Source organism: Ailuropoda melanoleuca, chromosome 20, assembly GCF_002007445.2.
Source record: "Ailuropoda melanoleuca isolate Jingjing chromosome 20, ASM200744v2, whole genome shotgun sequence".
In the NCBI taxonomy this organism is placed as follows: domain Eukaryota; kingdom Metazoa; phylum Chordata; class Mammalia; order Carnivora; family Ursidae; genus Ailuropoda; species Ailuropoda melanoleuca.
Window position 1 is genome coordinate 21163746 of NC_048237.1, and position 16161 is coordinate 21179906.

Sequence of the window (16161 nt, forward strand, 5' to 3'; positions counted from 1 at the left end):
AGTATATGTCTTTATATGCTTTCTTTTCAGTTTATATTTACATATTTTTCAACAAATCATTCATCTTTATCAGGTTTTTAAATATGTTGAAATATTTGAAACATACCTTGAACGATACAACTTAGGCTTTAAAAATTCTACTGTATATACTGTTATACACAGTTCTAAAGAGAACAAGACTACCCAATGTTTTTTTCACATTCTTGTTATTTTGCGACTTTCCCTCTGACGCAAGAAATATCCCCAAAGCATTTCCATCAGCGACATAAAACCTTCCCCTTAAAATATTGTGATTTGAGTTTGGGTTCAAAGGTAATTTCTTCTACTCCTCAAAGATGTTTTTGTTTTACTCTGGGAACCCTGAAATTCAGGCTTTTCTAGAACTCCAAACACCCTGCGTATGTGAGAACGTTTGAAAGTTAACATACAGACTGCTGATGTACAATTAAAAAAAAAATAGAACAATCCAAAGATTCTGTGTGTGTGCAACATATAAAAAGATGACATTTGTTACATGGACAGAAGAGCTTCTGTAAGATACATTCTATCCCCACTTCTAAAAATGTGTTCTCCCAACTTTAAGAAATGATAATATGCACATAGGCATATTAAAGTCACAGTATAGAAGTCTATGTAGTTTTGTCAAATCAGTTGTCTCTCAAGTTTAGCACAATAAAGTTTTTGTTTTTGCTGGACAATACTCTTACTATTGTATTCCAAGGAACTACTATTCCAAGAATATCACTATAAGAAATACCACCCTCTATGTTTAGATATTAGTTAGTTATTATTACCTGTTCTGGGTTCTTTCATTGGTCTACACACAGTCCACTGATTTTGATGAGGGTCATATCTTTCAATGCTTGACAAATGTGAGACACCATTATGTCCACCCACCACAAAAATAAAGCCTAGCATGACACCCACACCAAAGTGAATCCTTTTATCTGCCATAGATGCAACCATCTCCCAGGAGTCCTTACTTGGATCATAACGCTCCACACTGCAAATATTCACAAAAGAAAAAATTAATTTGCATATTCCGTGTGCCACTCTTCCTACCAAAGCAGAATTAAAACCTACCATAGTTTAAGAAGTTCAAACAGACAGATATAAAACAAGAGTAGTTTGTCCCAGATGTTTACATTTTGCTGATAAAACTGCAAGGATAAAAGCTTACCTTGTGAACTGGGAGCAATAATGCCCGTACACTAGTTCATTATATCATACAAGCAGCAGGGTATATTAAGGGCATAGCGCTTCTGGAGTCAGGACACCTGGTCAAATACTAATGCTGTATACTTAGAGCCGAATGAACCCTAGCCCTAACGGTTTGGGTAAGTGTAATCTTGGATAAGCCCTTTCCTCTCACCTGAAAAGATGGGGATAACTTAACCTCAAAGGATTCATGTAAAAATAAAGTCAAATGAGCATACATGTTCTGAAAGGACTTTGAAAATCACAAATTAAATATAAATATTTTCTAAGGACACTAAGGATCTCTACATAGCTAAGGAAAAGGGAAGATGAAAAAAAGGAAAGGAGAGGAATTTTTTTGTCTTATAGAAGTCGTGGTGGGGGCGCCTGGGTGGCACAGCGGTTAAGCGTCTGCCTTCAGCTCAGGGCGTGATCCCAGCGTTCTGGGATCGAGCCCCACATCAGGCTCCTCTGCTATGAGCCTGCTTCTTCCTCTCCCACTCCCCCTGCTTGTGTTCCCTCTCTCGCTGGCTGTTTCTATCTCTGTCGAATAAATAAATAAAATCTTTAAAAAAAAAAAAAAAGAAGTCGTGGTGGTTTACTGCAAAGCAAACACTGCAGATTACATAACAATCTGGCCAGTCATAATAATCTCAGAGTGATTTAGGAGAATTCAGGGNTTGTGTTCCCTCTCTCGCTGGCTGTCTCTATCTCTGTCGAATAAATAAATAAAATCTTTAAAAAAAAGAAGTCGTGGTGGTTTACTGCAAAGGAAACACTGCAGATTACATAACACAATCTGGCCAATCATAATAATCTCAGAGTGATTTAGGACAATTCAGGGTTAAGTTTAAGTCAAGTCTTCATTCCAGAGAACACTTGGCATTTCCAAGTTGTATTATGGATATCCAAAGCAAATCAGAATTTCCCAAAAAGCTTCCCTAGAAAATCTCAGAAGGCCTTTAAATCTCTATTTTGACACGAGCGGGCACAAAGGCAGGCTTGTCAAGCCTGTTCTGGTCCTAACCTAACCCCTCAAAAAGCCTGAAGCATTTGAGAGTCAGTAGCATAATTCTGGAGCTCGGAACAGAGACTAGACAGTAGACTAGACTAGAACATAGACTAAGTTTAAGTCAAGTCTTCATTCCAGAGAACACTTGGCATTTCCAAGTTGTATTATGGATATCCAAAGCAAATCAGAATTTCCCAAAAAGCTTCCCTAGAAAATCTCAGAAGGCCTTTAAATCTCTATTTTGACACGAGCGGGCACAAAGGCAGGCTTGTCAAGCCTGTTCTGGTCCTAACCTAACCCCTCAAAAAGCCTGAAGCATTTGAGAGTCAGTAGCATAATTCTGGAGCTCGGAACAGAGACTAGACAGTAGACTAGACTAGAACATAGACTAAACTATAAATATTTCTGAATGGACATTGGGATAAAAGCCATAAGAGCCCAATTACTGGACAAGAAGAGTTGATAAACTATAGCAAGAACTTAAACTTCAAGAATATTATCTCCCAAAAAACCCTCGACCTTTTATCTTATAAATGTATGCAAGCACATTTTCAAAGAATAAAAATGCATGTCTATGCTCAAAATACTTTTCCTTTAACTAAGGGAGCAATAAAAAGGAGAAATACTTCAGCTTACAGAGAAATAAAAATTTATAGATGAAATGCTGTTGTGCCCTTGCTTTCTCAGTTAACAAACCACAATATACTCTTCCATTAAATGCTCACAATCAATAAAACACACACCACTCTAGTTACTACCAGAGAAAACCTTTGGAACAGCAATTTTCAACAGAAGTTCAGAATTATGATTAATTTTCCATATAAGCAAGTCACTTTGTGCTTTTATTTTTCTCATATATTTTTCTCCTTTATTCAGAGAATACTACAAAATACAGAAATCTCAAATTGAGACTACAGCAAAACTCAGGTACACAATGATACATGCATGATTATAGAATAAGAATCCAAAAAGGAATATTTAAATAAGGCTTTACGCTTATGATGCATAATATATAACCATATAGGAATTACATTTTCACTTTTTACTCTGCTAAGCAATGCAATAACAGACCATTTATACACACACGCACACCCATATTTATATACATTCACCACCCAAAATCTAAAGTTGTCTAACTTCATTTTATATTCAGATCTCTGAATTTTAAAATCTAGTCCAATTATATTAAATGAATGAATTTAAAATTTTATAAGAGGGATTTGATTCTTAGGTTTGTATTAAATCCTCACGTAAAACAATTACAATTACACTCATAGAGCAGATTAAATTTCCCAAATGCCTAACAATATTAGTTTAAAAATTAAAAAGGGAAGTTCATTCACACACACGAGTTGTGTATAAATCATTGTTAATGAGACTTAAAAATCTACAAGCATATACAACTTCATTAAGTTAAATACCTGTTCATGTGGGCAGGACCATACCCACCAATGGCATATATCATTCCATCCAACACGGCTGCCGCAAAACAGCTTCTTGTTGTGGTCATTGGTGCCACCGGTTGCCATTTTCTTATTTTAGGAATATACTTCTCTACAGATTGTAAATAAGATTGTCCATCATAACCACCTAAAGCATAAAGTTCTCCTGCAAGTACTACTACTCCAAGGGTACTTCGGCTCTCATTCATTCTCTCAAGAGAAGTCCAGGTATTTGTATCAGGATTCCAGCATTCTACTGAATTTTCATGTTTTCTGATAGTGATGCCAGGACGCACGTTTGTTTCAATACCACCTATAACATACACTTTTTGATCTAAAACACATATTCCAAATTCATAGCGAGGAGTGTTTAGGGGTGCCAAACCAATCCAAGAGTCATTCTGAGGAAAGTACATCTCCACACTAAAGAATAAGCAGAAAAAATTAAATTTTAAAAATCAAAATGGTTCCAAAACAAATAAAAATGTTTAATCTCTTTAATAATCAGGGACATGCCAATTAAAACCACAACAAACCATGACACATTTTCCAGACTGGCAAAAATTTAAAGTCAGATAATAACAACTGTTGGCAAGAATGTGAGCAAGAAATGCATACTCTTTTGGAGGGAGCATAAACTGGCACAAACTACACTGGAAAACAATTTTACATTATCTGGTAAAACCGAAGGTACAAAAATGTACTGACTCAGCAATTTCATTCATGTGTATCTACACTATTGAATGCCTGATATAAGTGGTTTTGCACGAGGACATACATACAGAAATGTTTACAATGGCACAGCACAATCACCCATCAAAAGGAGAATGGGTAAAAAAGATGTGGTATATCCACCGTAGACTGAGCAATTCCATTCCTAGATATGTACCCAAAAGAAATGCATACATGTGTTATGTGTGATGTTCATAGCAGCATTATTTCTAAGTCAAAAAGTGGAAACAGTTCAAATGTTCATGAACCATAAAAAAGATAAATAAATTGTGGCATATCAGAGAATACAGCAATGAAAATAAATTACAGCTACACATAACAGGAATGAATCTTTTTTTTTCTTTTTAACAGAAATGAATCTTACACATATAATGCCAAAGGAAAGAAGCCCAAATCGAAAGAATACATTCTGTATAGTTTCATTTATACCAAGTTCAAAGACATTTCTAATCTCTGGATTAGAAATGAGGATAGAAATGAGGACAGTGGTTACCTTTGGGGAGGGCAGGGAGGGAACTCCAGAGTGGTTTCTGGATGTTGGTCACGTACTATTTCTTGAACTGGTTTGTAACATTCACTTTGTGATAATTCACTGACCTGTACACTTGGGATTTGTGCATTCTTCTGTATGTGTATAACATCTGAATAAATTCTTATAATTAACAGGTTCATTATAGAAAGAAAATATTGTATTATACCCATATTACTGTAACACCACACACCAATGAAACTAAGTGCACTATTGCTTCATGCAATCTCACAGATGAATTTCATACACTTATTGTTCAGTAAGAAAACACATCCCCGAAGAATTTATGTAGCATTACTGTATTTATATAAAAATGTATAAAACCTAATGCTATATTGGGGCACATAAATATGTGGCAAAATTACAATGAAAAGCAAAGAATAATATGCAGAAAATTCAAAATAGTGGTTACTTCTAGGGGAGGAAAGGAGATGCATCAAGGAGGGACACAAGGGAATTTAAAGGTATTAATAGTCTATTTCTTAAGCTGGTAAATAGGTGCTTAGATTTTTTTCTTTATACCTTGCACGCAAATTATATATGGTCTCTTGCAAGTATACATATTTCATTTCAATGTCTCCAAACTCAATTGTGCAATAGTATAAAAATATATATTCTCTATCCAGTATAATTAAAGAACATTCATTCATTCAATAGTTAGTGAGTGCCTATATACAATTTTGTTATATTGCTTGTTTTAAAAATGTGAATTTGTTCCAATGAAAATGATACCTTAGGGAATTATTTGACCTTAAGCAGAGTAGTTTCAGTGAGGTGGTGGGGATAAATCTTGACTGGATTGGTTCAAGAGAGAATAGGAGATGAGGGAAAACAGTGGATATCGACTTTTCCAAGGACTTTACTATAAAGAGTAAAACAAATATGAGATAGATGTAAGGATAAGCAGGGAAAGACCACTGCACCCAGGGAAGACTGGTTTCATCTGGGAGCTTAAACCAGAACATATTTGCATGCTGATGGCAATGATGTAGTACAGCGGGGGGAAGATGACGTAAGAGAGAGATGGGATAAATGCAAGAGCAGAGCCCTTGTGCAGGGAAGAGGGAACGGAAGCTAGTAAGCAGAGAAACGGAGGGACCGGTCTTAGAAAAAACATGGTGGATTTGGAGATCAGAAGATGAGTTAGTACTCTTCTGACGGCTCTATCTTCCTAGTAGAGTAAGAGACAAAGTCATCCGCTTTGTCTGGTGGGTGGGGTTGGATGCTTTTATGGTACAGAACAGTCCTCCAAGGAAGTGGAAGACTAAATCGCTTAAGGAGAGTACAGGGGTTGCTGACAGTGCTAAGTGTGTAAGTGAGCCCACTTAAGTTGGGTATGTGTGTTTCTCTAGCCACATACTGCCGCTCAGGTGCAGCCATGGCATAAGTGGAGAACTGATTCTAACTAGATGAGCATGATGGAAGAAGGGCAAGGGAGCCATGAGTGTATTCAGAGGAATGATGACAGTGATGTTCCTGGAATCTAAGCTGAGTAAGGAGTGAGGTGAGGACATGTAGTGATCAGTGAGCAGTAAGTTTTCTGATTATAGGGCCAAAGGATTAAAAGTCTTGAAGGGAACAAAGAATGAGTGCAGTAGATGTACTGAAGTAAATAAGCTGGCAAGAAAGGAGGTGGTAGTCAGAGAATGGAATGTATGAAACCAAGATTTGAAAGTTTGAAGTCACTGGTAATGACAAAGTTGAAGTATAATCATGAAAATAGTGCCTAAGGTAAGGCAGAAAAGACTGTCAGAAGTGAGATCAAGGAGAGGCACCTGGGTGGCTCAGTCTTTAAGCGTCTGCCTTTGGCTCAGGGCGTGATCCCGGAGTCCTGGGATCGAGCCCCACATCAGGCTCCTCCGCTGGGAGCCTGCTTCTTCCTCTCCCACTCCCCCTGCTTATGTTCCCTCTCTCACTGGCTGTCTCTCTCTCTGCCAAGTAAATAAATAAAATCTTAAAAAAAAAAAAAAGTGAGATCAAGGAGAGAGGTAAAGTTGTTGGATAACTGTGGATCATACTATGGGGATGTTGAAATCAGCAAGAATGACTGTTTATATAGAATGATGAGAACGACAGTAAGCCAGCTATAAAAATCTTCAGGGGCACCTGGGTGGCACAGCGGTTAAGCGTCTGCCTTCGGCTCAGGGCGTGATCCCGGCATTCTGGGATCGAGCCCCACGTCAGGCTCTTCCGCTAGGAGCCTGCTTCTTCCTCTCCCACTCCCCCTGCTAGTGTTCCCTCTCTCGCTGACTGTCTCTCTCTGTCAAATTAATAAATAAAATCTTTAAAAAAAAACTTTAATAAATGAAATTACTAAAGGGATAGCAGATGTTGGCAACAAGGAGGTATATCAAATGATATAGCCTGAAGGCAAATGCTTGGAATGAGTTTAGATTCTGGAGAGAGGGGAGATGAAAAAATTTGGGAAGTGGATATGAGGAACAAAAAAAACACTTACCCAAACTTTAGGACCTATGATACATGAGATATGGGGAAACAAAACAGGTTTGAGAGGGCTTTGGCAAAAACAGTATCCTTAAGCATCAGTCATATTTCATTAGAACAAGAAGTTGAAAATAAAGGGGATTTTTCTCATGACTGAATATCCACAGGATATAGCAGACAGAATTGAGAAGTCAAAAAGAAAAGGGCTGGGCGATTAAGTTAAATTAGATGATAAACAGGACCATACAATAATGGTGTTAATAAAAAACAATATATTTGGGTTATGTCCCAGATTCCTAGCACAGAGCTCCTAAACTTCTTGGAATTTCCTGAGTAATAGGAATGTCTTTTGTTATTTTATAATGAGCCCTTTCCAATCACAACCTGAGTTTATGCTACTGAGGTGACTATAAGTGGCCACCCAGATAGCTTCAGGATGGGGCCCAGAAGCAAGAGTTATCCACCATGTGATTAACAGTCAGGAGGTTGAGCTCAATCACCAATGGCCAATGATTTGATCAATCTTACCATCATAATGAAATCTCCATAAAACTCCCTCAACAATGGGGTTTGGAGAGCTTCTAGGCTGGTGACACACTAAGAAGCTAGGGGTGGGTGGCATGCCCAGAGACAGCATGGAAGCTCTGTCCCTCTCCTCCCCACACCCTGCTCAATTTCTCTCTTCCATTTGGTTGTTCCTCAGTTGTACCATTTGTAATAAACTGGTAAGTAAAGCACTTTCCTGTTCTATGAGTCATTCTAGCAAACTTGAGGGGGGGTTTGTGGGACCCCCCAGAACTTTTAGTCCTCCAGACAGAAATGTGGGTACCGTGGGCACCCCATTTATGGCTAGCATCTTAAGTGGGGACAATCTTCTAGGACTAAGCCCTTAAGCAGTGGGGTCTGAGCTAACTCTGGATAGTGTCAAAATTATTGGACATGCATTTAGTGTTGGAGAACTGGAGAACTGATTGGTGTGAGAAAAAAACCTCTCAATGATAGTAAGAGTTCAGCTATGATGATGGATTTTCAGAGGTGATTTAGGTAAACTGAGATACAAGATAAAAAGGTTTTAGTCCTTACGGTTTTTGAGGGCAAATGGATAATTAGTTGTAATGAGAGCCTCTTTCTTGGAATCTGACCTGTAACTTAGAGCACTGAGGTGAGTGGTATCATGAGTGATGTGGCTCAAAGTCCATTTAACATTTAATGTATTAGCACAATTATTCAAAATCACTTCTAATGTAGTGCCATCCTTATGATTCCCTATGTGTAAACAGAAACAATACTCAGAACTTCCTGAGATTCCTTAAGCCACCTACCCAATCCCACTTCCCTCTTTTGCAGACCTCCTTCCTTTTCTAGTTTAAGGGAAAAACTGAGGCTACTGGATAGTATCTATCTTAAACTCCTTCTCCCACCTCTCCCCACTCCAGCAAACCTATCCTCATATTCTGGTTTCGAGACATAAAGAGTCCCTCTTCTTCACATTTAAAACCTTCTCCCTTTGGGGCGCCTGGGTGGCTGAGTCATTTAGTGTCTGCCTTTGGCTCAGGTCATGACCCCAGGGTCCTGGGATCAAGTCCCACATCTGGCTCCTTGCTCAGCAGGAAGCCTGCTTCTCCCTCTGCCTGCTGCTCCCCCTGCTTGTGCTCTCTCTCTGACNACCTTTGGGGTGCCTGGGTGGCTGAGTCATTTAGTGTCTGCCTTTGGCTCAGGTCATGACCCCAGGGTCCTGGGATCGAGTCCCACATCAGGCTCCTTGCTCAGCAGGAAGCCTGCTTCTCCCTCTGCCTGCTGCTCCCCCTGCTTGTGCTCTCTCTCTGACAAATAAATAAATAAAATCTTAAAAAAAAAAAAAACAAAACCATTCTACCTTTGCTTTTGAGACCAACTCCTTCCAATTTCCTCTAAAATCTTGCTTTATCAATGACCACTCCTCTATTCTATACCTTCACCTTATCTCTTTTTACTGGCATCTGATAATAAACAAACTCATGTCTCTCTCTCTTCTAGAACAAAATAAACAAAAACTTAACTCTGATTCTATCATTCTAAGTCTTCACAGTTTATTTCCTTATTTTTTATCTGCTATACATCTTAATCTGCTATAATATAGCCACAGCATTCCTATAATTCTGCTGAAATTACTCCACCAAAAGTCATTAATGATCTCCACAGAGCCAAGTTCAAGAGCCATTTTTCTATCTTTATCTGTCTGGGACGTTCCTTAGCATTTTACATTGTTAATGACACTTCTTCCTTCACCATCCTCTTCATCATGGCACACCATCCTCCTTCTTTGACTTGGCCCATACTAACCCTGCCTACCCCTTACTGTTTAGATCTTTGAACTTAATTTTTTTTTTAAAGATTTTATTTATTTATTTGACAGAGAGAGAGACAGCCAGCGAGAGAGGGAACACAAGCAGGGGGAGTGGGAGAGGAAGAAGCAGGCTCATAGCGGAGGAGCCTGATGTGGGGCTCGATCCCATAATGCCGGGATCACGCCCTGAGCCGAAGGCAGACGCTTAACTACTGTGCCACCCAGGCGCCCCTCAGCTCAGGTCTTGATCTCAGGGTCATGAGTGCAAGCCCTGAGTTGGGCTCTGTGCTGGGCATGGAGCCTACTTAAAAAAAATTTTTTTTTTCTTATAACAGATAGAAGATCAATTCATGGGTCTAAACATATGAACAGTTCTTATAACTTTTTAATAATTTATGTATGTTATATTTAATATTTGAGAGACCAAGAGGCAACTGGTCAAGAATTTTTACCATGTAAATTCACATTTGGAATTTTTTGTCATGACATTTTACTAATATGGTTTACTTTATGCCCATAATTAGTGCCTTTAAAAATAAGAGTAAACAATCAATTTTTGTAGTCACCATAACTAATATTCTACTTATAGTCCAGTCTCAATGACACTAGGTTTAGACTATCCAATTGGTTTAATTTAGACAATTAAAATGCAACTGAGACTTTCTAAAAGGCACAGGTCTATCAGTTGACACTGCTAAAACATCAATAGTTTCCTACCACTGGAGGGTGGCAATCTACTAAATTTTTGAAAATGGCCAGAAAGAAATCACAGTATTAAATAAACTAATCAAACATGAGAGCTTTCACGAAGCATTCCCATTCCAGGGTAAAGTAAAGGTAACATCCAGCTCTATTTTCAATGTATGAAAGTTACTTGTATGATGCTCCAAATCAAGGACTGGCAAACTATGGCTAAGGGCTAAATCCAGCCCACCAGCGACTTTTGTAAATAAAGTTTTGTTGGAACTCAGTCATCTCATTTGTTTACATATTGTCTATGGCTGCTCTCACACTACAGTGGCAGAGCTGAGTAGTCATAAGAGAACATATGGCCACAAAGTCTAAGATATTTACTATCTGCATCTTTACAGAAAAAGTCTGACAACTCCTACTGTAGAGTATTAGAAAAGAAAGCACTCTTTACTATTGTCGTTAAAAAATATTTATACTGGAGAAAACAAATACGTATGTCCACGATTTGTACTCAGTATCCTACTTTTCTTATTTCTTCGGTGATTGTTCTACTTGACGGTATTCGTTCAAACCCACTCTTGTCCCCAGCCTGCCCTCTCAATGATTCCTAGCTCTCCTCTTTAGCGTCTTCTGCTACAGTTAGCAATAATAAATCCCTACTGACCTGGTCAAATAATAACGTAAACAGTTTCACAAGTTAAAAGAAAAAAAAAGACATAAAATGGTAGAAAAGTAACCAAAATTCATAAAGTTTGTACATGGGGGAGCTGGGAGGAGGTTGTTAATAACTGAGAGAGTGTTAAAAGGAATGGATGATGATGTGATTAAAATAACCAGATAAGTGTTTTAGGAAGAATAGAAGAAACAAAAACAAAAACAAAAAGCAAATAAAGTAAATAGTAAAATCAAACTATTTAAAAAACAGAGAAAATTAGCACACTTAAAAAGTATAAATCTTTTAGCATCAATCCTTTAAGAAAGCCTTCTATTTACCTATCCAAACAGGCAAATAGTCCAGATTTTCCTCCTACTGCACAAAGTACTTTGGGAGCACAGCGAGGTCGGGTCGTCAGGACAGTCTGATGAGAGAGTCTATGTTCAGGCATAAAGTGGTACTTTAGGGCTTCATTCAAAAGATGTTTACAAGTGCGATCATCACGAATAAGATGATTTGCTTCATATAGTCTAGTGAGAAACTTAACACTCAGCAATGGTAATCTCACACTATTAAGTAGCTGTGCTAAGTATTTCTGACGTTCTTGTACGTCATACTTAATCCAAGACTCAAGTGCATAAAACACAGTCTCTTCTGTAGCTACATTCAAACAGTCATTGGAAACAATTTCATCCAAATCAGCATGTGTAAGCTCAAAAAACTCTTCAGTCTGGCAAACAGCTTCAAAATTCTGGCATATGTATTTAGTAGCCGCCAAATAAAGGTCATGACAACCATATGTCTCTGCAAAACGAGAAATTCCAATACAATTACCAGGATCAAGTTGGCTTTCAAGAAATGCACAACATTCTTTCAGAACAAGTTTTATCTGGAGTAGGTTTGCTGCTGGAAGGAGAGATTCAACTGTGTCCTGTGAAATAAAAACAGTTCCTGTATAGGCATACTCCACAATGGCCTGGAGAGCAGTTTCATCAATGCACTGAAACTCAACCTCATTGTTCTCTTTTTCAGAAAGGTTTCCAGTGAACATAGCTTTGAAATATGGGCTGATGCTGGCAAGTACCACTTTGTGAGCATGGATTTTAACATCACCGACTCGAAGAATGATGTCACAGAGTTCGTGATGTTGGCGAAGAAGATTCAAGCCCTGCAGAAGCTGTTCAGAATGTAAGTGGGTTAAGTTAGCAAGCATGTAGGTCGGGGATGTGTGGTCCATCTGCAGAAAAACAAAAAGCATGGGCAGTTATTTCAAAATAATCTTGCCTGTATGATTCTCTTTTCAAATAGTACAAAATAAATGAAATTTCTTGTTTATTGGCCCATTTGTTGGTTTTTAAATACTTTATACTAAATACTAGACTGAGGCTTTTAGCAATCATATAATTAACAATCAATAATTCAATTCCTATATTATAGATCCTAGGAAACAAAGGCCCAAAGGTTATGTGATATGCCCCAAACCACAACGGTCTCTTGATAATGGACTTTAGGACTAGAACTCTTCTGTTTCTCTTCATTAAATCCAAGTTACCACTGAAACAAAATGCAAATGTGGAAAAAAAAAAAAACAACCTAAAAAAAACGAGTTTTGAAACAACGCTAATAACTTTTTGGCTATTTTCTCAATAATATCAATGCCTGCCAATCTAATCAACAGATGCTTTAACTGGAAAGAAATTTCATGTTAGCTCACACACTTTACCCGAAGACATAGTAATTACTTTAATAATGGGTGCTGAATTTAACAAAAGTATTACTATTAACTAATTCAATAACAAACAGAAAAGTAATGTGAACACAATTTGATACTCTATAGTAAGGGCAATTAGGTATCTACTCAACTCTTCAACATAACTTTAGATCATATTCAATCAATCTTTTTGCCACTCTGTACTTCTGAAAGATGAAAAAGAATAAAAAATAAGAGAAAAGAAAAAAGATGAGAGAAAAAAAGAAGAAAAAGAAGCAACAGGGATTGTGGTAGGCTGAATGAATAATGGCTCCCCAAAAAGACATCCACATCCTAATCCCTGGAACCTTCGAATGTTATCATATGGCAAAAAAGACACTGAAGTTATAATTAAGGATTTTGAAATGGAGACATTATCTACTGGATTATCCAGGTGGGCCTTAAACGCAACCACATGTACCTTATAAGAAGATAGTAGGAGATTTGACACAGAAAGGAGGAAAGAAGTTAATGTGACCACAGAGGCAGAATGATGAAGCCAGAAACCAAGCAATACTGGTAGACACCAGAGGCTGGAAGAGGGAAGGAACACATTCTTCCCTGAACCGCCAGAGGGAGCACAGCCCTGCCAACACCTTAATTTCAGCCCACTGATAACTAATTTCAGAGTGTGAAAGAATAAATTCCTGTCGCGATTTGTTACAGCAGCCCTAAGAAATTAACACATGGATACTTCAGAATGGATCTTAGCAGTTGCTTAGAAATAGGAACTGTTTCCTTCCTACTTCAAGCATAAGTTATTGGGATAATAAAAAAGTAGACTTGATTCCAATTTTTAAAGTATTATCAAATAAATCAAAACATTCCAAACAGTATTAAGTAATATCAATACTGGTAAGACTGGGAGAGTGTAGTACTTTATTCCTGTACATTTTTAAGTGGAAATATCCATATATTGAAATTTTTATCTTCATCAAGAACTTAATCATTTCACACCTGTTTCAAATGAATTTTAAATCTATTAACAAATTATGTTATCATGGCCACCTAGCAGCTGATATCACTGACCTCCACTTCTGGTCTTTCCAAATAATTCCACACAACATCTAATAATAATTTTCCAGGGGCGCCTGGGTGGCATAGCGGTTAAGCGTCTGCCTTTGGCTCAGGGCGTGATCCTGGTGTTATGGGATCGAGCCCCACATCAGGCTCTCCCACTCCCCCTGCTTGTGTTACCTCTCTCGCTGGCTGTCTCTATCTCTGTCAAATAAACAAATAAAAATCTTTAAAAAAAAATAATAATAATTTTCCATCACGGTATGAACAAGACTCAAGAAATTGTTGGAAAAAAAAAAATTCTGGGTCTTAAAATAGGTACTTTACTCCAGAACAGAATACTGGTAAGAAGACAGCAATGATAGGCATGAGTTTAGGTCTAGATCTGTACTTTTACTTACTATAGTATTGATCTTTAATCTGCTTAACTCCCTTTAGTTTCAGTTTAATGAAAAAAATATCTTAACTAAAAAGTGAAAAATGAACAGGAATGGAAACCAGATATAGAAAATAAACGACAAAATTAAGAAAGCAGTCCTAGCTACTTTACCTCTGGTTAACTTCTCTCATCTTTATTTTTCTTATCTGCAAAATGAGATCATTATACCTGAACTATATACCTCACAAGGTTTTCGAGAGTCAAATTAGATACTGCACATGAAAATACAATAAACTGTTAAGAGTTATAAATATAGAGTATTATGATGAGGCAACAGAGGCACAACAGGATCAGGAAAGAACGGGGACCTTGGAAATATAGGATAATGAGTGTTAGCCCTAACTGGGTCATATACTGTTGTTATATAGAATTGTTACATTTCTTAATCTACGTATTAATTTTTTTATTCACAAAGTAAGAATACCTCCCTCTCAGAAAGTTACTCACATGAAAATGGTGTTTTAAAATGTAAAGGCAGCACACAACTTGAAGTGCTATGTATACAGCACTATAATGTCATTGTATTAAGTTGCCTCTTCCCATATCTTCACTTTCACAAATTCCCACTCTTTCCACAATGGCCTTTCATTCCAATTTAGCTCACATAATCACTATAGCTCTCTACAAATATTTTCTTGCCAAATGCCAGATTTTTGTCTTAACCTTTCTCCCCTTATCTTCTTTTCATCCAATTCAAATTCTCAAAAAGCTGGGTCAAAATTCACTTCATCTCTAAGTCTGTAAACATTTAAGTACTCAACTCCTTTACATGCAATTAATTATATGTGCTGTTTTGTATAACATAAAAAACTCATTGCCTGAGACTCTCAACTCTCATTTGTCTGATTTAACAAAGAGAATAGTATTCAGACTGAAAAGTGCAGAATAAACAGGAAAGGTGAATGGATACAGAAAATAAGAGAAGGGATTGAAAACGGAGCTATAGCTAATGAAACAAGAAAGGGAAACAAAAGGTAAACTGATTGGAAAGGAAGAAATAAAACTGTCTTTGTTGGCAGATGACATGACTGTCTATGTAGAAAATCTGAAACAATCAACGGAAACACTCCTGGAACTAATAAGCAATTATAATAAGATAGCAAGATACAAGGCTAATACACAAAAATCAATCACTTTCCAATACATCAGCAATAAACAAGTGAAATTCGAAATTTAAAACATATTACCATTGACATTAACACCCACAAAACATGAAACATTTAGATACAAATCTAACAAAATGTATACAAGATCTACATGAGGAAAACTATAAAATTCTAATGAAAGAAACCAAAGACTAAATAAATGAAGAGATGTTCCATGTTCATGGGTAGGAAGACTCAATATTATCAAGAGGTCAATTCTTCCTTACTTGAACTATAGATTCAATGCAATCTCAATAAAAATTCTAGCAAGTTATTTCACGGCTATGGCAAACTGATTCTACAATTGATATGGGGAGGCAGAAGATGCAGAAAAGCCAACTCAATATTGAAAAAGAAGAACAAAGTTGAAGAACTGACATTATCTAATTTCAAGAATTATTAGAAAGCTATAGTAATCAAAACAGGGTAGCAGTAGTGAAAGAACAGACCAACGAAAGAGAATAGAGAGCCCAGATATAGAACGACATAAATATAGTCATCTGATCTTTATCAAAGCAGCAAAGGCAATACAATGGAGAAAAGACAGTCGTTCCAACAAACAGCACTAGAACAACCTGATACCCACGTTAAAAAATGAATCTAGACACAGAGCTTACATCCTTCAAGAAAAATTAACTCAAATGTATCATAGACCTAAATGTAAAATGCAAACCTATAAAACATCCAGAAGACAACATAGGAGAAAAATCTAGATAACATGGCTATGGCAATGACTTTTTAGATAGTACACCAAAGGTTCTATTCATTAAAGAAAGAAT

At 37.2% G+C, this 16161-nt stretch overlaps 1 protein-coding gene across 2 annotated transcripts in view; it reads right to left on the reverse strand.

The window, feature by feature from the left end:
• Positions 1 to 16161, reverse strand: part of KLHL28 (kelch like family member 28) — a 36696-nt gene that overhangs the window by 4844 nt on the left and 15691 nt on the right. For both annotated transcript variants that reach the window (XM_011236699.3, XM_011236700.3), the window contains exons 2-4: positions 11370 to 12268; positions 3631 to 4074; positions 795 to 1003 (exon numbers count right to left, since the gene is read on the reverse strand). In XM_011236699.3, coding sequence (XP_011235001.2) covers positions 795 to 1003; positions 3631 to 4074; positions 11370 to 12268 — 1552 coding nt within the window. The remainder of the gene's footprint in view (positions 1 to 794; positions 1004 to 3630; positions 4075 to 11369; positions 12269 to 16161) is intronic.